Source organism: Micromys minutus (genome assembly GCF_963924665.1).
Source record: "Micromys minutus genome assembly, chromosome: 2".
NCBI lineage: Eukaryota > Metazoa > Chordata > Mammalia > Rodentia > Muridae > Micromys > Micromys minutus.
Genome location: NC_137971.1, coordinates 49770480 through 49790444, shown reverse-complemented (window position 1 = coordinate 49790444; position 19965 = coordinate 49770480). Strand labels below are relative to the sequence as shown.

General features: G+C 44.3%; 1 protein-coding gene across 3 annotated transcripts; it reads left to right on the top strand.

The window, feature by feature from the left end:
• Nucleotides 1–100: 100 nt before the first annotated feature.
• GANAB (glucosidase II alpha subunit) lies at nt 101–19617 on the top strand (the record flags this gene model as incomplete). 3 transcript variants are annotated; one of them, XM_080913246.1, is made up of 25 exons in its annotated part: nt 101–138; nt 4004–4108; nt 4244–4352; nt 6341–6468; nt 10183–10362; nt 10818–10883; nt 11645–11714; nt 11893–11980; nt 12068–12164; nt 12409–12589; nt 13209–13362; nt 13738–13973; nt 14058–14184; nt 14299–14378; nt 14609–14752; nt 14872–14968; nt 15458–15559; nt 15700–15943; nt 17302–17366; nt 17541–17617; nt 17703–17777; nt 17924–18037; nt 18160–18272; nt 18390–18490; nt 18588–19617. In XM_080913246.1, 25 exons carry the CDS (start codon nt 101–103, stop codon nt 18695–18697), a joined length of 2901 nt encoding a protein of 966 aa, XP_080769372.1. In that variant the 3' UTR covers nt 18698–19617. The 3 variants fall into 3 exon arrangements, with proteins under 3 accessions (XP_080769372.1, XP_080769373.1, XP_080769374.1); XM_080913247.1 differs by having other exon boundaries at nt 11645–11718; nt 11897–11980; XM_080913248.1 differs by lacking the exon at nt 10818–10883.
• Nucleotides 19618–19965: the final 348 nt, after the last annotated feature.

Below are 19965 nucleotides of genomic sequence, written 5' to 3'. Positions count from 1 at the left end.
ACGAGCCAATTGGAAGGCCGGAAGGGGCGGGCACTAGGGTACGTGGCTCAACGTGCGCAGGGGCGGGTAGGTTCGGGTCAAGGAGCAAACCCGGTACAAGATGGCGGCGATAGCGGCAGTGTCGGCGCGTAGGAGGCGGTGAGGAGCCCGGAACCCGGGGGCGCGTCCGAACGGCCCTAAATCCCCCGAGCCCCATATTGCTTCTTTCTGTATGCCTTCCCATCACCCTGCTACTCCTGGCCTCGCAGCGGGCTCTTTGTCCCTGTGATGGTGGCCTCTGGCTACAGCCTCCCAGCGGCAGGTTCACGAGTCGCTGCGGCCCTTGTCTGTGGGACTCCTGGATCTCCTCGGGTGGCTTAGAAAGGCTGAAGCTGGGTGCTCTCTTCCGCCTTGTCCGCTCCCAGCCGCCCATCTCCCTTGGCGGCTTGGGGTGGTCAATGCTTTCGTCTCCTTCCTGCAGTGCGCTTGGCCGTCGAGGCAGGTAGGAGGACGAAATGCATCTCAGCCTGTAATAAAGCAGCCTGTTGCCACACTGCTCCTTTTTCAGGCTGGAAGCCATGCGATGGGCAGGTATTATTTGCCCTCCCGACCAGCCTTGGCCAGTTTCGTTAATGTTCATTTGCTGGGCACTGCTGGGGCAGGATCCAGTAAGTTCACAGTCTGCATGGATAATGTTGCTCAAACACAACATGTATCGAATGGTTTGGTCTACTCTCTGGAGTTTTGTTGAGCCTAAAAAAAGCTTGGAAACACATCAGCACCGTCAAGCGCGGTACACTTAACGGATGTAAAGGGTCGGGAGAGGCGTGTACTGTCAACAGCAGTGTAAAAAGGGTGAATCATATACGCAAAATTTTCTCTAATAAACAGATGTGACTTACCCTAAAGTTCATTCTTTTAGCTCGTGAACACTTCTCCTTTGGGATGCTTAAGGCATTTCTGAATTCCTAGAGCCAACAAATCATAGTTGAAACTACCCCTCAGAAATCATATCCTTACTAACATCTCTCCAAACCTATTTTATAGACTGGAAGATAGGGTTCCAGGGAGTATTTAAGTGCTAAACTGCTCACTAGTGCTACTTAGGACCCATGGCCCAAGGTTTCTGTAAGTAGCCACTGCTCAGGACCGAGGCTGTATATATATATATACATATATATATATATGCCTATGGTTAGGTTTTCCTAGTAGCCTTGTCTTCTGCTTGTCTCACAGGTGCTTGTCTCCAAAGCCTAGTGCACTAGTTCCTAGTGCTTTCTCACTTTCTCACTTTGCTGGCTGCCCCTTTTCACTACTGGTGGTTGCCTGCTAACCTTCCAAAATTTTCTGCTTCTAGGGAACTTTCTTTGTTAATCGATCCCATTTAAAATTTTCTTTCGGTGCTTCTGGAATCAAACACGGCCCTGTGAATTGCATTCACCTCGATGTGTGATCATTTCCTTTAACTTCCAAGTAGATATGGAGGCTGGATAACTGTATGATAGGCCCTTTCTTGGTTTTATTGCTTCTGTGTTGCCCTGCCTCAACCCCCTTTTTACTCATGTATATTTTGAGGCAGGATCTTGTCAATTTAGGCTTCTCTGGCCTCGAATTCACTATGTATGTAGATCAGGCTTGGCCTCAAACACATAAGAGATCCTTTTGCTTCTGCCTCCAAGTGTATAGCGTGCACATGTATGTGAGTTTACCTCTGTACATGTATGGAATGAGCTGGTTCTTTCCTTCTCTGTTTAGGTAATTACACTTGGCTATAAGTGCTTTTATCTACCAAACCTTATAAATCTCCTCAGTCCTTCCTAGAGAACACCTGAGTGTGTTCCTGTATTACTTAAATCATAGTCACTGGAGGAACTTATTTAAAAAGCTGATGTTAGAAGCTGAGGATGTAGCTGTTTGCCTAGCACATGTGAGACCCTGAATTCACTCTTCAACACTGCAGATAAATGAAAGTAAATAAAACTTCTGGTCCAAGGTTTTGCAGTGTTTGTTTATTACAGCAAGTATTTTTTATTTCAAGACGGGGTTTCACATAGCCCAGGCTAGCCCTCAAATTTAATATGTAGTTAAGGGTGATTGAACTGTCTTCCTGTTTCTACCTCCCAAGTACTGGGATTATAGGTCTGTACCACCACACTTGGCTAGGTTTTCTCTCCTTCCCTTCCCCCACCCCCTTTCTCTATTCCTTCCTTCCTTTCTTTTTCAGGGTTTCTCTCTGTAGCCCTGGCAGTCGTGGAACTTACTCTGTAGACCAGGCTGGCCTCACACTCTTGTCTTTGCCTGGGTTAAATATTAACAGACACTGAAATCTGAGAGTCTATTTAGGATTCATTTAGTAGGTAAATACACCCTCCAAACTAAAATCTTATCATTTTTTATGTGTTTTTGTTTTTTTTTCCCTACATGCATGTCTGTGCCCCATGTGTATGTCTGATGCCAGACAAGGGTGTTGGTTCTCTTGAAACAAATTACAGAAGATTGTGAGCTGGCATGTGGGTGCTAGGAATCAAACCCAGGCCCTTTAGAGGAACAGCTACTGTTCTTAGCTACTGAGCTGACTCTAGCCCCAAACTAACGTATTTAAATGAGGCTATTAGCTCATAGTCTTCCATTTGATGCACATCATGGGAGTGACAGTTTGTGGTAATGGTGAGGTGAGGCTTTTTAGTGCAGCATATCTGATCTGTTTTGCTGATGATTGGTGTGCTGTACTGTATGTTCTGTAGATCATTCTTAACATCAGTCAGGACTGAGCTCAAGGCCATTTTTACCCCTTAGTAGCTGTTCAGAAACCATAGATGACTGTTCCTGGGTGCCTTAATTTTCCGATCTGGAGAAGAACTGACCTAACATTGACTAAGAAAAACAATTTAAAAAAGGGGGAAAGTAAATGCATGTAAAGTAGGTTTTAGTCTTGGTTACTTGTTAGGGTTAGTGGATATTTATTTACATATTATGATTTAAAAAAATACTTTATGTACTCTGTTTGTGTGTGTACCTGTGTGTCATCAGATCCTATTACAGATGGTTGTGAGCCACCATGTGGTTGCTGGGAATTGAACTTAGGACCTCAGGAAGAACAGCCAGTGTTCCTAACCACTGAGCCATCTCTCCAGCCTGCATTATGATTTTTGAGATAGGTTCTCACTCTGCTGCTCATATTAGTCTCCTATGCTCAAGTGATTTTTAACCCTGCCCCATGCCATAGGGAGCTTAAACAGACCCTTTTTTAGGTGAATTAAATCAGTTTCTGAAGGTGTTACTAGGTATTGATTCTTTTAAAACTGTAGTCATTTGAAAGCTAGGGGTACATCAGTTAGGCTCTTGGAGTTCATTGGAGTGCAGTATTTTTCACCTGTTACTCTTCTCAGCCTTAGATAGTGACTGATTTGTTTTGAAGTTGCAGAACTGTACATCAAAGGAGCTGGGTGTCTAATGTTCCAGGACCTTAGGAGTTGTGACTAGCAGATTAGTTCCATCTAATGCCTTCCCCCTGAAAGACAGACATGGTTAGTCTTGTTGTTGTGATGTATACACATGGTACCACCATTTCCTTTGGGATTGGCTATTACTGTTCCTTTCCTCTGAGAGGCTGATGTAACTACAGCCAATACTCAGACTCTAAAGGCCAGACATACTTTGTCCAGTTTCTCTGTCTTTTGCAGGGACAGTGCAGTGTGAACAAGCTATCCCTCCAAGACTAACTTTTCTTTTTCTTTAGAAAATGTTTTTCTTTGAGGCAGGATCTCACTATGTAGTATAGGTTGACCTGGAATTTGCTGTATAGACCAGCCTGATCTCAAATTCAAATTCATAGATAATCTGCCCTACCTCTGAGATTAAAGATGTGCTCCACCATTCTGACTTAGAATTGACTTCACTTTTGGTCTACTTGGCTTTTCCTATATAATAGGATTACTTTTTATGAGTTGTCTGTTAAGGTTATGTCAAGAAGATGAGGCCCTTCTTGACCAGAGTGTTAACTGTTCTCTTTGTCTTTCCATAGGTCTTGGTTAAGTTTGGTGCTGGCGTACTTAGGGGTCTGTCTGGGGATTACCCTTGCTGTGGATAGAAGCAACTTTAAGACCTGTGATGAGAGTTCCTTTTGCAAGTATGTTTCTATAGGAGGTGAATGGGAAGTGGGGGTGTGGGAGGTGGGTAGTGTAAGAAAGATACTGATAAATAGAAGCACCTAAGAATATTGAGATACTCTCTAACCTTACTTCCCAACTATTGGACTTGGCAGACGGCAGAGAAGCATTCGGCCAGGCCTCTCTCCTTATCGTGCCTTGCTGGACACTGTGCAGCTTGGTCCTGATGGTCTCACAGTCCATCTGATCCATGAAGTCACCAAGGTCAGGCAAGACAAGAAAGAGTGGTAGGGATGGGAAATGGGTGGTAACTTGGGAAAGAGAAACTTGTAACTATATGTCTTGTGTTAGGCTGATCTTGAGACTTTGACATTTTTATGAGTGTTTGACCTTTCATGTTGGTCTGGGTACAAATGTGTATGCAGTGCACATGGAGGCCAGAAGAGTGTGTCAGATCTACTGGGATTGGGCTTATAGACCTGTTGTGAGCACTGGAGTTAATAGACCAGTATGTGGGTGTTGGGACTCAAATCCAGGTTTCATTGAAAAGCAGCCAGTGCTCTTTAATGTCTGGACACCTCTGTTCCAGAGACTTTTAATTTTGAAGAAATCTGATCTTGATTTCTTAGGCCAAAACACTGTAACCTTACATTTGCCTTAAAAAAATTATTTTTGCAAGAAATTTTTATAGGACTTGGAGAGAGAGAATATTAGTTGTGTGTAAGTGATATGTGTGTACAAATCATAGAACTCGGAGAGAGAGAATATTAATTGTGTGTAAGTGGTGTTTGTGTACAAATCAAATATGTAAGTAAGCCATAAATGTATCTCACAACAGTTCTTTGGTACAGATATAATTTTACCATTTTTTTGTTTTGTTCTTGGTTTTTGGTTTTTTTTCTAGACAGGTTTTTTCCTGTGTAGCTCTGGCTGACCTAGAACAAGGCTGGCCTTGAATCTACAGAGATCTGATGCCTTTGCCTCCTGAGTGTTGGGATTAAAGGTTATACCACCATCACTGTCATTTTTGTAAGAGGAAACTTTGTATGTAGAGTAAAAACACCACAGGTGATGACACACAGGAGTCTCGCCTCTGAGCATAGTGGGAGTGCTCGTTGGCATTGGGTGCCATGAGTACAGAGTAGTCGGGGGAGCGTGCGTGAGCACAGTTAGGAAAACCTTCCGTTCATTATGAATTTGCTTTTGTATAGGTTTTGTTTAGGTTTTGTATCATGTGGTTTAGGCTAACTTCATACTAACTTTGTAGCTAAGAGTGACCTTCAATTTCTAATCTCCCTGTTTTCATTTTCTGAAGCTGGGATTAAGGAATGTATATTATAGCAGGTTTTATGCTATGGTAGTCTTGAACTAGGCAAGTACACTATCAATTGAGCTCCATGTTTGATTCTGAATTTGTCATTACATATTTTCATAAAATTTTCATTACATATTGAAAAGCTACTTGTCAGTTTTTTCATGACAACCTCCCCGCCCCCCCATATATAGTTATACTGTGTCATAGGGACTACAACCCATAATAGAAGAAACTGGGGCGTGCCTATAATTTCAACACTTGGGATACAGAGGCAAGATGATCAAGAGTTTCAAGGACAGCAGCAATCAGTTGCATAGTAAGTTTAAAACCAGCATGAGTTACATGAGATCCTGGTTCCAAAAATAAAAAAAAGCTATCAGGCACGGTGGTATATACTCTTAATACCAAGAGACAGAGACATGCAGAGTCATGAGTTCCTGGACAGCTTGGGCTATCTTGTTAAAAATAAATCAAGAAAACTGGAAATTTGGCTGAACAGTTTAGAGCACTTGTTGCTTTTTGTTGTTTTTTTGAGACAAGTTTTCTGTGTGTAGCCCTGGCTGTCCTTGAATTTACTCTGTAGTCCAGACTGGCCTCCAACCAACTCTGAGATCTGCCTGCCTCTGCCTCCTGAGCGCTGATGTTAAAGGTGTCCATCACTACACCTGGCTTTTACCAGTTGCTCTTAAGAAGGACCAAGATTTGTTTCTCAGCACCCATATAGTAGCTCACAAGTATCCACAACTCTAATCCCAAGAACTATGCTGTGGGCACTAGGCACACACATGGTACACATATAGATACAGGCAAAACATTGACATACAAACAGATTTAAGCAAACCAAAACATGGGTTTTAAATCAAAATGGTAGGCAGAAGGCTGAGAAGAGACAATCTGGTTTGTTTTGTTCTCCAGAGTCAGGTTTCTGTTTCTACAGGTGTTGCTTGTGCTGGAGCTCCAGGGCCTTCAGAAGAACATGACTCGGATCAGGATCGATGAGCTAGAGCCCCGGCGGCCTCGGTACCGAGTGCCAGATGTTTTAGTGGCTGATCCCCCCACATCTCGGTAAATTTTTCCTGAGAAGTATATCTGGCTAATTGACTTTTCTCCTTCCCGGTGAATCTTTGTGATAACTTACTTTTTTTGTGTCATAGAAGTAGTTGACTGACTAGTGCCTCATCTTCCAGCCTGTCCAGCTTATCTTCTTCTGCCGTTCTTTCACTCTGTACTCACTCACAGACAGCTGCAGCTTGTTTTCCTGTCAGGCCTGGGCCACGTACTACTGTTACAAGGAAGTATTCAAGGCACAGATCACACCTTTGTAGTCTGCCAGCCTTTCCTCCCTTCCTTTTTTTCTCTCGTGTTTAGAACACAACTGTTCAAATATTTATTTTATATTTACTTATACGTTTATATAGATGATAGGTCTGGCTGCATCTATCTGGTTCCCCCCACTTCTTTTTTTTTTTTTTTTTTTTTTTTTTAAAACAGAGTCTCATTCTGTAACTCAGGTTTCCCTGGAGTTCAGTATGTAGGTCACACTTAGTCCCACTGGTAGCTTCAGTATCTTGAGGGCTCATATAATAGGACCTGAGCTACCACACAATACCCTGCTTTTCTCAGTTTGTTAATGAAACTGAACAATTTTTTAATGTTAATGTGTGTATAAATGGATGTATGTATGCTCTGTGGGGCCGGAGAACAACCTCTGGAACAATATCTCTCATTGGCTTGGAACACTAATTAGGTTAGGCTGACTGGCCAATGAACCACAGGCATCCCACTCGACTCTCTAGTATTGGAATGGTTATGTGAAGCTGCTGCACTGCGTTTTTATATGTTTCTGGGGATTAAACTCTGCTCCTCACAGCTGTGAGGCAAGTACTTTGCCAACTGAGCTCTTTCCCTGGGTCTTACTTATATGTTGCCTTTTGGGTTTACTGTTCTGTGAGATAATAGTTGACAGCTTACACCCATTCATCTCTTATGTGGTCTGTCCTTATTACCTTAGCAAATTTGTTAATTTTGAGTCTTTACTATTTATATAGTGTGGGTACCTTTTGCTAGATTGTAACCTTTTAATTTACTAAAGGTGTCGTTAAAGAAAAAAGAAAACAGTTTGGGATTAAGGCAGCAGTGCAATTATAGAGTACTTTGCTAGGCCCTTTGCTGAAGTTATTCAAGAAAAGCAAATCACCATAGAAGGGCTGGGGAGCTTTTAGCTCTGCAGTAACACTTGCTTACCTGTGCAAGGCTCCAGTTTCCATCCCCACCACACACATACTTTGTAATTTACAGTGGTTTAGATTTATAGGAGAATTGAAGGAATGGCTTCCTTTGTGCCCACACAAGTTTGCAGCTCTAACGTAACTGTCGTCTGGTTGTCTTCCCTAATGAACTGGTAGCGCTGCACTGTTAACCACCTAGTGTACTTCCTCTATTCTGGAGCCATTCAGTTGTCACACTCCACAGATTCCTCTGGAGCACAACAGGTTTAAACCTGGAATATTCTTGATGGCTCTAAAGGTGTCTGGATAAATACAGATTTTTATGGTTAATATTCTTAGGTGACTGTGTCCATCAGTTTTCTACCCTGTGGTGTTAGCGCATATTGCTTTGTTTAAACTGTTTCTCTTAGGCTAGGGATGGGGCTCAGTGGTGGAACACTTGTCTAATATATATGAGGTCCTGGGTTTAACCCCTAACATAAAAACAACTGTCTCATTTAGGCATGGATTGTGGTTGGCTTTTACAATCCCAGTTACTTGAGAGGCTGGGGTAGGAGAATCTCTTTACCTCAGATACTAGAGGCCAGCCTAGGTTATAAAATGAAACTTGGTTTTATAAACTAAGCAAAGACAGAAACATCAACTGAGAAGGAAAAAAAGAAAAATTTTGTTTCCCTCTCAGAGAAAAGTATTTCTTATGTTTTCTTCTGAGGTTTTATTTTGTTTGTTGTTGTTTAGAAGCAGCATCTAACTATGTAGATCTGGCTGTCCCAGAACTCACTGTGTAGACCAGGCTGGCTGCAAATTCAAAGGTCTCCTGACTTTGCCTTCCCAGTGCTGGGATTAAAGGCGTGCATCACTGCTCCTGACACAGAATCCATATGCCTGGATGGAAATGTGGTAGTGAAGCTCCTGTCTACAATTAGTGCATGCTAAAATATTTCTTTAAATTTTAAATCCTATCTCCTGACCCCAATGGCCTATTAAGCAGGTGTGTGTGCCTCTTCTAATAGATCTCTAAATCACACACACACACACACACACACACACACACACACACATTGTATTTGTGTGTTTGGGTATGACAGTGGTTCTCAACCTTCTAATGCTGCGGCCCTTTAATACAGTTCTTCATGTTATGGTGACCTCCACTCATAAAATTACTTTGATGCACCTTTATAACTGGAATTTTACTACTGTTATGAATTGTAAATCTCTGTGTTTTCCTGTTTTCTGATGGTCTAAGGAGACCCCTGTAAAAGTGTTACCCCCACCCTGCAAAGGTTCGAGACCCACATGGTGAGACCCACTGGTATGTGGGAATGTGCATGTTAGTGCAGGTGCTCTTGGAGGACAGAGGATCCCTGGAGCTGGAGTTATAGGAGCTTGTGAGCTGCCTGACATGGGTGCTGGGAATTGAACCCGCGTCCTCTGCAGAAGCAGTGTATGATAGCTGATGAGCTGTCTCTTCCACCCCAAATTGATTTATTTGTGTTTGTGATTGTGTGTATGTATATAGATGCACATACATGTGATAGTTACAGGACACATACATGTGAGTGATAATTACAGGACACATAACATGTGATAATTAGAGGACACATACACGTGATAGTTACAGGATACCTCTGATGTTATTTCCTGGGTTGTGCCCCCCTATTTTAATGTTTTTCATCTTTTTTATTTTCTGATTGGCTTGGGATTTAGCAAATAGCTTAGGCTTGCTAGCTAACCTAAAGGATTGTCTGGCAGTGAAATTACAAGCATGCCCCACCATGTCCAGCCCTACCTATACTTTTATGTGGGTTCGAAGGATTGAAGTGAGGTTCTTTTGCAAGCATTTTACTTGTTTGTCTCTTTAGCTTTTTGCTCTTTCTTTAAGAAAGATTCTTGCTATGCTCTGGCTGGTGTAGAACATGTTTTAGAACAGGGTGGCTTCAGACTTGAAGCAGCTCAGTTTCTTTCTTCCAAGTACCAGGTTACAGATGTGTGCTCCTATACCCAGTCTTGATTTATTTATTTTGGGGCCACTAGGTTGGTTTAGTAGGTAAAGATACCTCCGGCTGAGCCTAAGGACCTAAGTTCAATCTTTCACACTCAACAGGGGAAAAGGAGAACTCAGACTCCCAGAAGTCGTACTCTGACCTCTACATGTTCCTTGTGGCACATGCTAACCTGTCCCCACTAAAGAAATAGAAAGTTAACAGAAAATATGAAATTTTGTTGCGTGTATTTGTTGTTCTTTGTATACTGGCATGTATGTGTAGGTGTGCATGCACCGTACGTAGCATGCATGTAGAGGTCAGAGGATAATTTGGGGATTGGTTCACTTTTACAGTGTAGGTCTTTGGAACTCAAAGTCAGGTCATCAGGTTTAGTAGCATGCATCTGCCTGCTGGGTCATCTTGCCAGTCCCCAAAAATGTTTAAAGAGTGAAAGGCTCTAATGTGTTTGTTTCTCCCTGAGCTGTGACCTGCTGCCTGTAACAGGCCTCTGGCCTTTGCCTCCATGTATGTATGTGTATGTTTCCTTTGATCTCTTTCTTTTCCAGGCTTTCAGTCTCTGGCCATGACGACAACAGTGTGGAGCTAACGATAGCTGAAGGACCTTACAAAATTATTCTGACAGCACGGCCGTTCCGCCTTGACCTGCTAGAAGATCGAAGCCTGCTGCTCAGTGTCAATGCCCGAGGACTTATGGCTTTTGAGCACCAGAGGGCCCCCAGGGTCCCGTGAGTACAGGGTGGGGACTTCACTGTGGTAGTGCCTTGAAATGTCTGTCACAAAATCTGGTATTGTACTTTTGGGAAGAGATTGGGTGCAGAACAGCCAGATGGGGCAGGAGGGTGGGAAATACTCTCAGAGAGGGTAAAACCAGATCTGGGTTGCAATTTTCTCTTTCTTGTACAGATCAGGAGGCAGATACTTAAGTCCCTGAGCTGTACACTAGGCACCTCCTCTGGGAAGTCTGCCTGGATCTGCTCTCTCCTTCCCCTTCTCACATCATCACATTCCCCTAGTGTATTTTCTTCCTATGTATTTATTATTTATTTATTATTTATTTATTTATGGTTTCTTTTTCCCCCCATCTCTGGAAGTTTGTCTACTGAAACTCACTTTTATGTTTCTGTTTTTGTGTTGGTTTTGTGCCTCCTTCCCCTTCCCTACTCATCTCCTCCTGCCCCAGTTTCTCGGATAAAGTTAGTCTCACGCTCGGTAGCATATGGGATAAGATCAAGAGCCTTTTCTCTAGGTAAATCCATGGCCACTGGTACTGTATCTGTTCCTCTTCCCTCACCCGCCCCTCACTCTGGCCCTCTGGGGAAGTTGCCCCAGACCGTTCTGTTCCCTCCCCTCACCATCTGTCCTCTCCCCACTCTTGGTATTTGGGTCTTTGTTTGCTGTCCCCCTGGCTGTGAGCCCATTGGGAGGAAGATGAGTGCTGGAAGTCCTTAAGGGATGGAGGAAGCTACTGCTTTACTAAGGGGGGGGATGCTCTGTCTTGCTATGATTCCTGGCTCTCACTTGAAATACATTTGAGATTCTGGAGAGAACTGTTTGCCCGCTGCCTTTGAAAAGCATTCTTTGGTAAAACCTTTTGTAGTCCCAGAGTATGTCTGGAGAGGCTTATTATGGTCCCACCAACTTGCCTTTGTAAAACATAATCACGAAAGTTTGGCTTTTTTTCTCTATGATGGCAGCAGAACCAGGACTGGTGTTTAGAACCCAGGTCACTGAACCACTTTGCCTGTCTCTTCTGGATACCAACAGAGGCTGCTGATATGGGCCTGTGTATAGAAAGTACTTCCTGCTGGCATTTTCTCCCCCTTTTCTTGTCGGTTCTTTCCCCATCCTTGCTCACTGGGGTCCCTTCCCAAGCTTTAACAATCAGTCCCTTCCTCCAATGCGTTCCTTCCTTTGGACCCTTGGCTCTCTATTCCCTCACCCCTCCTTCCATTAGCCCCTCGTCCCTGTCCCCTCTGGATTGGAGCAGACAGCTCTCCTACCTTCCAGGCAAGAATCAAAAGACCCAGCTGAAGGCAATGGAGCCCAGCCTGAAGCAGCACCTGGGGACGGTGACAAGGCAAGTTGAAGTGACAAGGTGGGTGGTTGGAGTGGAGTGGAGGGCTGACTGGGAGGCTGGTGAGTAAAGGCCCATGAGAAACTTGAGCCTCTTCTCGTCCTAAAGGATAAGATTTAGATGGTGAGAGTGGGAAAAGGCAGTTGGTACATGAGTGGGTATCAGTCCACTTTTCTTACAGCCAGAGGAGACCCAGGAAAAGGCTGAGAAAGATGAGCCAGGAGCCTGGGAGGAGACATTCAAAACACATTCTGACAGCAAGCCTTATGGTGAGGGGCTGGGAAATCACTGGGCAGGGTCACAGAGGCATCTTGCCAAACAGAAGCTCTGTAAATAATCCTTTGCTTTTCTTTCAGGCCCCACGTCTGTAGGTTTGGACTTTTCTCTGCCGGGAATGGAACATGTGTATGGGATCCCTGAGCATGCAGACAGCCTGAGACTGAAGGTCACTGAGTGAGTCCACTAGTAACACTAGCGTGGGGCTGGAAAAGAAGGCAGTCAGGGCTGGGGATTTCTCATATAGTTGCATATTCTAGACAGTCATAATTCCCTTTTTGTATCTGGGTTACCTTGCTTGTTTATAAACTTGTTTTAAGGAAGGAGACTTTCCTTTTCTCTCAGCTATGTCTGTGAAGTAGCATTTGCAAATGCTATAGCCTGGCCATTCATTGGCCTAAGTCTGTCTGTCTGCCATTAGGGGTGGTGAGCCATACCGCCTGTACAATTTGGATGTGTTCCAGTATGAGCTGAACAATCCCATGGCTCTCTATGGGTCTGTGCCTGTGCTCCTGGCACACAGCTTTCATCGAGACTTGGGCATCTTCTGGCTTAATGCTGCTGAGACGTGGGTTGATATATCCTCCAACACGGCTGGGAAGGTGAGAGCATGGCGTGAGGAGAGATGTGGTGAGAGTCTGTCATGTCTTATGCTGGCGATGCTGGATCTGAGTGAGAACACTAATGGCACAGCTTTTTGAGAGACAGTCTGTAGTCACTGCCAGATAGTCATCATGTGAAGCCATTGCCATCTCTGGGTTGCAGGGGTTATGTCACCAACCTTTGGGGCTAGAGAAATGGCTCAGCAGTTAATAGCACTGGCTGCTCTTCTAGAGGTCTTGAGTTTAATTTTTAATAGCCATGTGGTGGCTCACAACCATCTGTAATGGGATCTGATGCCCTCGTCTGTCATGCAGGCATACATGTAAGTGGAGCACTCATATACATAAAATACATAAGAAAGGAGGAAAGAAAGAAAGAAGAGGGTTCCCTATTTCGGGGAAGAAGACAGGTATCATCAGGTTATTATAAGGCAAGAGGACTTGAGGCGTGGTAAAGGCAATCTGATGTGTGGTCTGTGAAAGCTTCCTTGAGGAAATATCTTTACTCTTAAGCTACAGTGAGGTGTTAGGAGCCAGCTGTGTGAGCACTCATGAGAAAGTAGCTGCTTTTGTTTCAAGTTGGCAGTGAAAAGCTGATTTCCCTTTGTCTCCTTCATAGACCCTGTTTGGGAAGATGCTGGATTACCTGCAGGGATCCGGGGAGACTCCCCAGACAGACATTCGTTGGATGTCGGAGAGTGGCATTATTGATGTTTTCCTGATGCTTGGCCCTTCTGTTTTCGATGTTTTCCGGCAGTATGCTAGTCTCTCAGGTGGGTGACGTTTCGACTCTGCCAGCCAACAGCCTCCTTTTCTGTTCTTTAGAAGTTAGGTTTGTACATTTTCAGAAAGTCTCTCCACCTGTTTCCTGCTCTATGTCCCTTTTGCTCTCCCACTTTAAGATCTCAGTTTAATCTAAACCCCATTCTGATTATGTTCCTTTCTTGCCCTTTTGTTGTGTGTGCATGACATGTGTGAGTCCCCTCAGAAGCCAGGAAAGGTCATGTGGAGCTGACGTTAGAGGTGATTGTGAGAGGTTTGATGTTGGTGCTGTGAACTCAAACTTGGGTCCTCTGGAAGAGCAGCAAGAGCTCCTCTTAATCTCTGCCATTTCTTCAGCCCGGTTACCCTATTATTCGAACCTGCAGGGACCCAGGCATTACCCCCACTCTTCTCCCTCGGCTACCACCAGAGTCGCTGGAACTACCGGGATGAGGCTGATGTTTTGGAAGTGGATCAGGGTTTTGATGATCACAACATGCCTTGTGATGTCATATGGTTGGACATTGAACATGCTGATGGCAAGCGGTATTTCACTTGGGACCCTAGCCGGTTTCCTCAGCCCCTTAATATGCTTGAGCACTTGGCTTCTAAGAGGCGGAAGGTAAGGGGTCCTGCAGCAGTGTTTGGTCATCTTGTAGTAGCGTTGAGGCATGGTAGCCTTGACCACTTCTGTTATTTTCTACAGCTGGTGGCCATTGTGGATCCCCACATCAAGGTAGACTCTGGCTACCGAGTTCATGAAGAATTGCGAAACCATGGGCTGTATGTTAAGACTCGGGATGGCTCTGATTATGAGGGCTGGTGCTGGCCAGGTAAGCAGGCCCAGAATTGAAAGATAGGCTATGGGGCAGCTAAGGAGGTAGAGGGTTTTTTTTTTTTTTGGTTGTTGTTGTGTTTTGGGAATTGAGAGTTGTTTTCTCTCTCAGGTTCAGCTAGTTACCCTGATTTCACTAACCCAAAAATGAGGGCCTGGTGGTCTAATATGTTCAGCTTTGACAATTATGAGGTAGGAAAGACTGTCCATATGCCTTCTGTCTTTTCTACTTTTCCTTCATGAATAAGCTTTTCTGTTCAGTACCATTACTTTTGTTGGGCCTGTGATGTTTGATGGGGACTTGAAGATCCTGGAGAATACTGAAAAATACTTGGTTCTGGATTTCTAGTAGCTTTCTTTCTGACAGTGTTTACCTTCATCCTCTTCTTTTTCCCATACATAATTGGTGCCTGTGTTTTCAGGGCTCAGCTCCTAATCTTTATGTGTGGAATGACATGAATGAGCCGTCTGTGTTCAATGGTCCTGAGGTCACCATGCTGAAGGATGCTGTGCACTATGGCGGCTGGGAGCACCGCGACATCCATAACATCTATGGCTTATATGTGGTAAGGGACCAGGAGAAGAAAGTTGGTACACAAAGGGAGGACAGCACTTAAACATGAGGATTCTTTAGTTGTCACAGATGACAGATGGCATTTGCTCTTCACTCTCTCTTTCTTCCTAGCACATGGCGACTGCAGATGGGCTAATACAGCGCTCTGGTGGCATAGAGCGTCCCTTTGTCCTGAGTAGGGCTTTCTTCTCAGGCTCCCAGCGCTTTGGTAAGACTTGGCGAGTAGGGTAGTGTGCTTGAGAGTGAGCACCTGTATTCCCAGCACTTATGCATGCTGAGTCAGTTAGGGCTGTCTAGACTGTCTGGGTAGTCTAGGCTACCCTGATCTGTTTAGTATGACTCTGTCTCAAGGAAAGAATAAGTAAAATAGAGATATAACACAAAAGTAATGAAGGCCAGATCAGAGGACCCATGTATCTTTGGAGAGCTGTATATTACAACCTCCATTTTGACATGTGAATGCTGTATCTAATCCTCGTTTAAGCTTTCTGGTGGGAATGGAGGAGGAGCACTGCCTAGCTTACTCAAGGCCTTTGCTAAGTTCCTAGTACCAAAAAAGAGAAGGAATTGTCTTTAACTTTACTATCTTCAGAGTATCCTGGACACTTGTCTAGTTAATGTGGCAGGTTAGAGGACATCTTAGTAAAGGCTGAGTCCCTTGGTCTGTATCAAGCTCCTTCCCTTTTGACTTCCTTAGGAGCTGTATGGACAGGGGACAACACTGCAGAATGGGATCATTTGAAGATCTCTATCCCTATGTGTCTCAGCCTGGCACTTGTGGGACTTTCCTTCTGTGGTGGTAAGAGAAGAAGAAATTTGGGGTTTTGATTGGGATAAAGTCACAGGACCTGGGCATGAGCAAAGAACAGAATATTTATATGGATGGCTGCCAGCGCTCCTTCTTTGCCATTTTGCAACCTCCTCCTTCTCCTCTCCCAGCGGATGTGGGTGGCTTCTTCAAGAACCCAGAGCCAGAGCTGCTTGTGCGCTGGTACCAAATGGGTGCCTACCAGCCATTCTTTCGGGCTCATGCCCACTTGGACACTGGGCGGCGAGAGCCATGGCTGTTAGCATCTCAGTACCAAGATGCAATCCGAGACGCCTTGTTCCAGCGATATTCTCTGCTGCCCTTCTGGTATACCCTCTTCTATCAAGCTCACCAGGAAGGGTTTCCTGTCATGAGGTAAACTAGTCAGATAGATGATAATGATCTGGGTGATACTGAGGTCTGGTTTGCATTTCTGGGCCTCTTTCTTTCCCTTTCCAGGGCCTTGTTTGTAAGATTTGATTTTAATGTGAATAACGAAGGGAGGTCTGAGGATGTAATTCAGTTGTACAGTACTTGCCTGTTAATGTATAAAGCCATGGGGTCAGTTAGCCCCCAGTGTCACCCAAAAAAGAAACAGGCTAATGAAATGGGTGAAAGCAATGGCAATCAAATACAGGGAACTGAGCTCTATCTCCAGAACATGATAGAAGGATAAAATTGATTCCTAGAAATTGCAGATTTTTTTTAAAAAGACTTAGGGTTTTTTTTGTTTGTTTGTTTGTTTGTTTGTTTTTTTAAGACTTATTATATGTGAGTACACTGTCACTGTCTTCAGACACACCAGAAGAGGGCATCAGATCCCATTACAGATGGTTGTGAGCCACCATGTGGCTGCTGGGATTTGAACTCAGTGCCTCTGGAAGAGCAGTCAGTGCTCTTAACTGCTGAGCCATCTCTCAAGCCCGAAATTGCAGATTTTATTCTGACCACCACATGCATGGCATGTGACCCTCCATACTCTCAAAATTGTAATAGAAATAATAATAACAATAACAACCACCATGTTCTCGTTATATATGTCTATAATCCTGAATTTAGGGGGCTGAGATAGGAATGAAAGTTCAAAACCAGCTTGTGCTACATAGTAAGGCCTGTCTCAAAAAACAGTCATGGAAAGACTTACAGGGAATATATGAGTAACGTAGGTTAACATCTGAGAAAACTGTCAGCAGTGTTAAGTTTTGGACAAAAATATGTAACATGGGGTAATAGGAGTGGGTAGTCACAAAAGGCCTTTTTGAGAAGATGGCCATGTTAGGAACCTATACAATGAGTGAAGTAGGTATTTGTGATCTCAAGGAAGGACATTCCATACAGAGGAGGCTGCAGGTGCCAACATTCTGAAGTGAAACAAGCCAGAAAAAAAAAAAAAAAGTCTGTGGGCCTTGGGAAGGAACTGGTAGGAGAGATTGTCGTTAGGAATAGAGATGATACTTGTGTTCCTTAAAGGCCTTGCCGACTATGTGTCACTGACATGTTCACGGAGGCCACTGAAAGTTAGAGAACAGTTGGTAGAAAAGTGGAGTTAGGGAGGTGAGACAGAAGGTATAATGCCCCGCAAGGTGGAGTTCTGTAGCTGCAGCCAAAGTCCTGAACCCATTAGCTGTAAGCTCCTGGATTTCTCCCCAGTGCCATTCTAATTGCTAGCTCTTGGAGGAGAGCATTTTTGACTTCTGAGAAAATAATGTTTTGCTGTCTTGCTTCTTTTCTAGGCCTCTCTGGGTACAGTATCCTGAGGATGTGTCCACCTTTAGTATAGAGGATCAGTTCATGCTTGGTGAGAAATGGGAGAACATTTGGTAGTAGGTTGGGTTTGGGCTTAAAACCAATGTATGGGATGTGTATGTGTGGAGTTGGAGTAACTGGCTGGTCTTGTAATGGGCAGACCCTTTAATGCTCTCTAGACTGGCAGCTAATGCCCTCGTTCCCAGTTAATTCTGGTGTGTTTTAGGGGATGCACTCCTTATTCACCCTGTATCGGATGCTGGGGCCCACGGAGTGCAGGTCTATTTGCCTGGCCAAGAAGAGGTAAGTTACAGGCTGTTGAAGGCAAAGAAGCTAAAGGATGTAGCCCTAAGCACTGAGTGATCCAATATCTTCCTGTCATCCACAGGTGTGGTATGACATCCAAAGCTATCAGAAGCATCATGGTCCCCAGACCTTGTATCTGCCAGTGACTCTGAGCAGTGTGAGTATACCTCTCCAGCTGCCATCTCTGCTTGTACTGCGTCTCCAGGAGGGGAGAGAATATGTAGTTTGGGGAACCAGAGGGCAGGAGCAGAAGATGCAGAAAGGCCTAAAGGAGTAGTGCTCACTGTAGCACCTCTGTCTTAGATCCCCGTGTTCCAGCGTGGCGGCACCATTGTGCCTCGATGGATGCGTGTGCGGCGTTCATCAGACTGTATGAAGGATGATCCTATCACTCTCTTTGTTGCTCTCAGCCCCCAGGTGAGTCTCCAGTGGGTGAGCTGCCTCAACTATCTGCCTGTATTCTAGGTAGGATTCGGTCCTTTGGGATGTGAATGAAGGCACTCCCTCTTTGGCTTAAGTTCTCACCTCCTCTTGCACAGGGTACTGCTCAAGGAGAGCTCTTTGTAGATGATGGACACACCTTTAACTATCAGACTCGCCATGAGTTCCTGTTGCGGCGATTCTCTTTTTCTGGCAACACACTTGTCTCTAGGTAATGAATGGGCCTTGCCTTCAGGGGTTCACTGTGCTTTTGTTACCTTTTAACTTCACTTTGGATTATCTTTCTGCTGATTTTTCTCCAATTGGCTTTTTCTTTTGTTGCCTCCAGTTCAGCAGACCCCAAAGGCCACCTTGAGACACCTATCTGGATTGAGCGAGTGGTCATAATGGGGGCTGGAAAGCCAGCAGCTGTGGTGCTCCAGACCAAAGGTGGGGAAAAAGCAGAAGAGGTAGAGTTGGCAGGATTGCAACCTTGCTATGGAAAAGTCACCTGTTGCTAACTCTGGGGTTTGCCTTCCTTCCACAGGATCCCCTGAAAGTCGCCTGTCCTTCCAGCATGACCCTGAGACCTCTGTGCTGATACTTCGTAAACCTGGTGTCAATGTGGCATCTGACTGGAGTATTCATCTTCGATAACCCATGGAACTTGTTCTGAGTTGGGAGGCAGGGTGTGATGGTATTGAGTTACCTTTTCTTTTGCCTTGGAGTTTGACCCTACCTAAATTCCACCTAATTCCAAGACCCAGATTCTGTCAACATCTGGGCAAGATGACAGGGCTGTCCTTGGGCTCTGAATTCCTCTTGTGACCTAGTCTTTCCTTCTGTGTATTATCAAGCTCTTCCCTTCATACACAGTATCCTGTTGCTGTAACTGGAGCACAGTCATTTGTGAAGACCTGAGGGGCCTTGTCTTTCTTTTCCCCTTCCTTAGGGTCCCTACCTTTTTTCAGGCCCCATCTATTCATGCTTCTTGTGTGTTGATGCCATTTCTTGGTAGAAGATGAGGGCAGTGAACTTTAGGTTTCCTTTTCTTCTTTCCTGTTCCCTACTTTCCAAAATGCCCACCCTTTCATTCCTTTTTCTGAATATCCCCTTCTCTGTTCCACTGATACACTGGGACCACCCCTTACCTGGTAAGGGATAATGGATCAAGATTGAGGTTCCTAGAGAATGTCCTCTTCCTTCTCATCTCAACCTTTTCTTCCTGTTTCTTTCCAGAGCTGCTGCGTTTCTCCCATTCTTAAAGGGAGAAGCTTCCATTCAATTAAGAGGGGATGGTTATTAAACTTCTTTTGCCCCTCTGGTCCCCTTGGGACACTCAAGATAGAGAAATGAGTTGTGGTTTCACTGAATCACGGTCACCTGTATTTATTGCTGGGAAGAAGGCTGAGGGTGGGGGAGATGATCATGTGTACCCAGGGATAGCTTCAAGTCCTGGGAATCGGGTTGAGGGAGGACTCAGGAACCAGGAGAAATATTTGTGGGAATTTTTTTTTTTTTTTTTTTACTTCCTCTGGGTTCCCAACTGTGACAGGTTTTGATAAAAAGAAGAAACAATAAAAAATAAATAAATAAACCATAGATAACAATTGGTTGTCTGAATTATAGTTGTAAACTGAACAAAATACCTCCAGTATTTTAATCTGTATAAGTGGCCTATTTTAATCTGTATAAGCTGCTTCATTTCAGCAAAATGAGCAAACATGAGGCTTCAGCTTGGTGAATGTTAGTCCTTTAGAAGAACTCAGCAAAGGGTCTTAGGAGGTAAATTGGTCAGAAAACTGCTTTGTCTCACAAATATGAGAGACTGAGTTTGATCCACAGACTCATTTGTAAAAACAAAGACATAAACAAAAAGCTAAGTATGATGGCAGGCTTTTGTAAGCCTAATTCTTGGGGCTCTG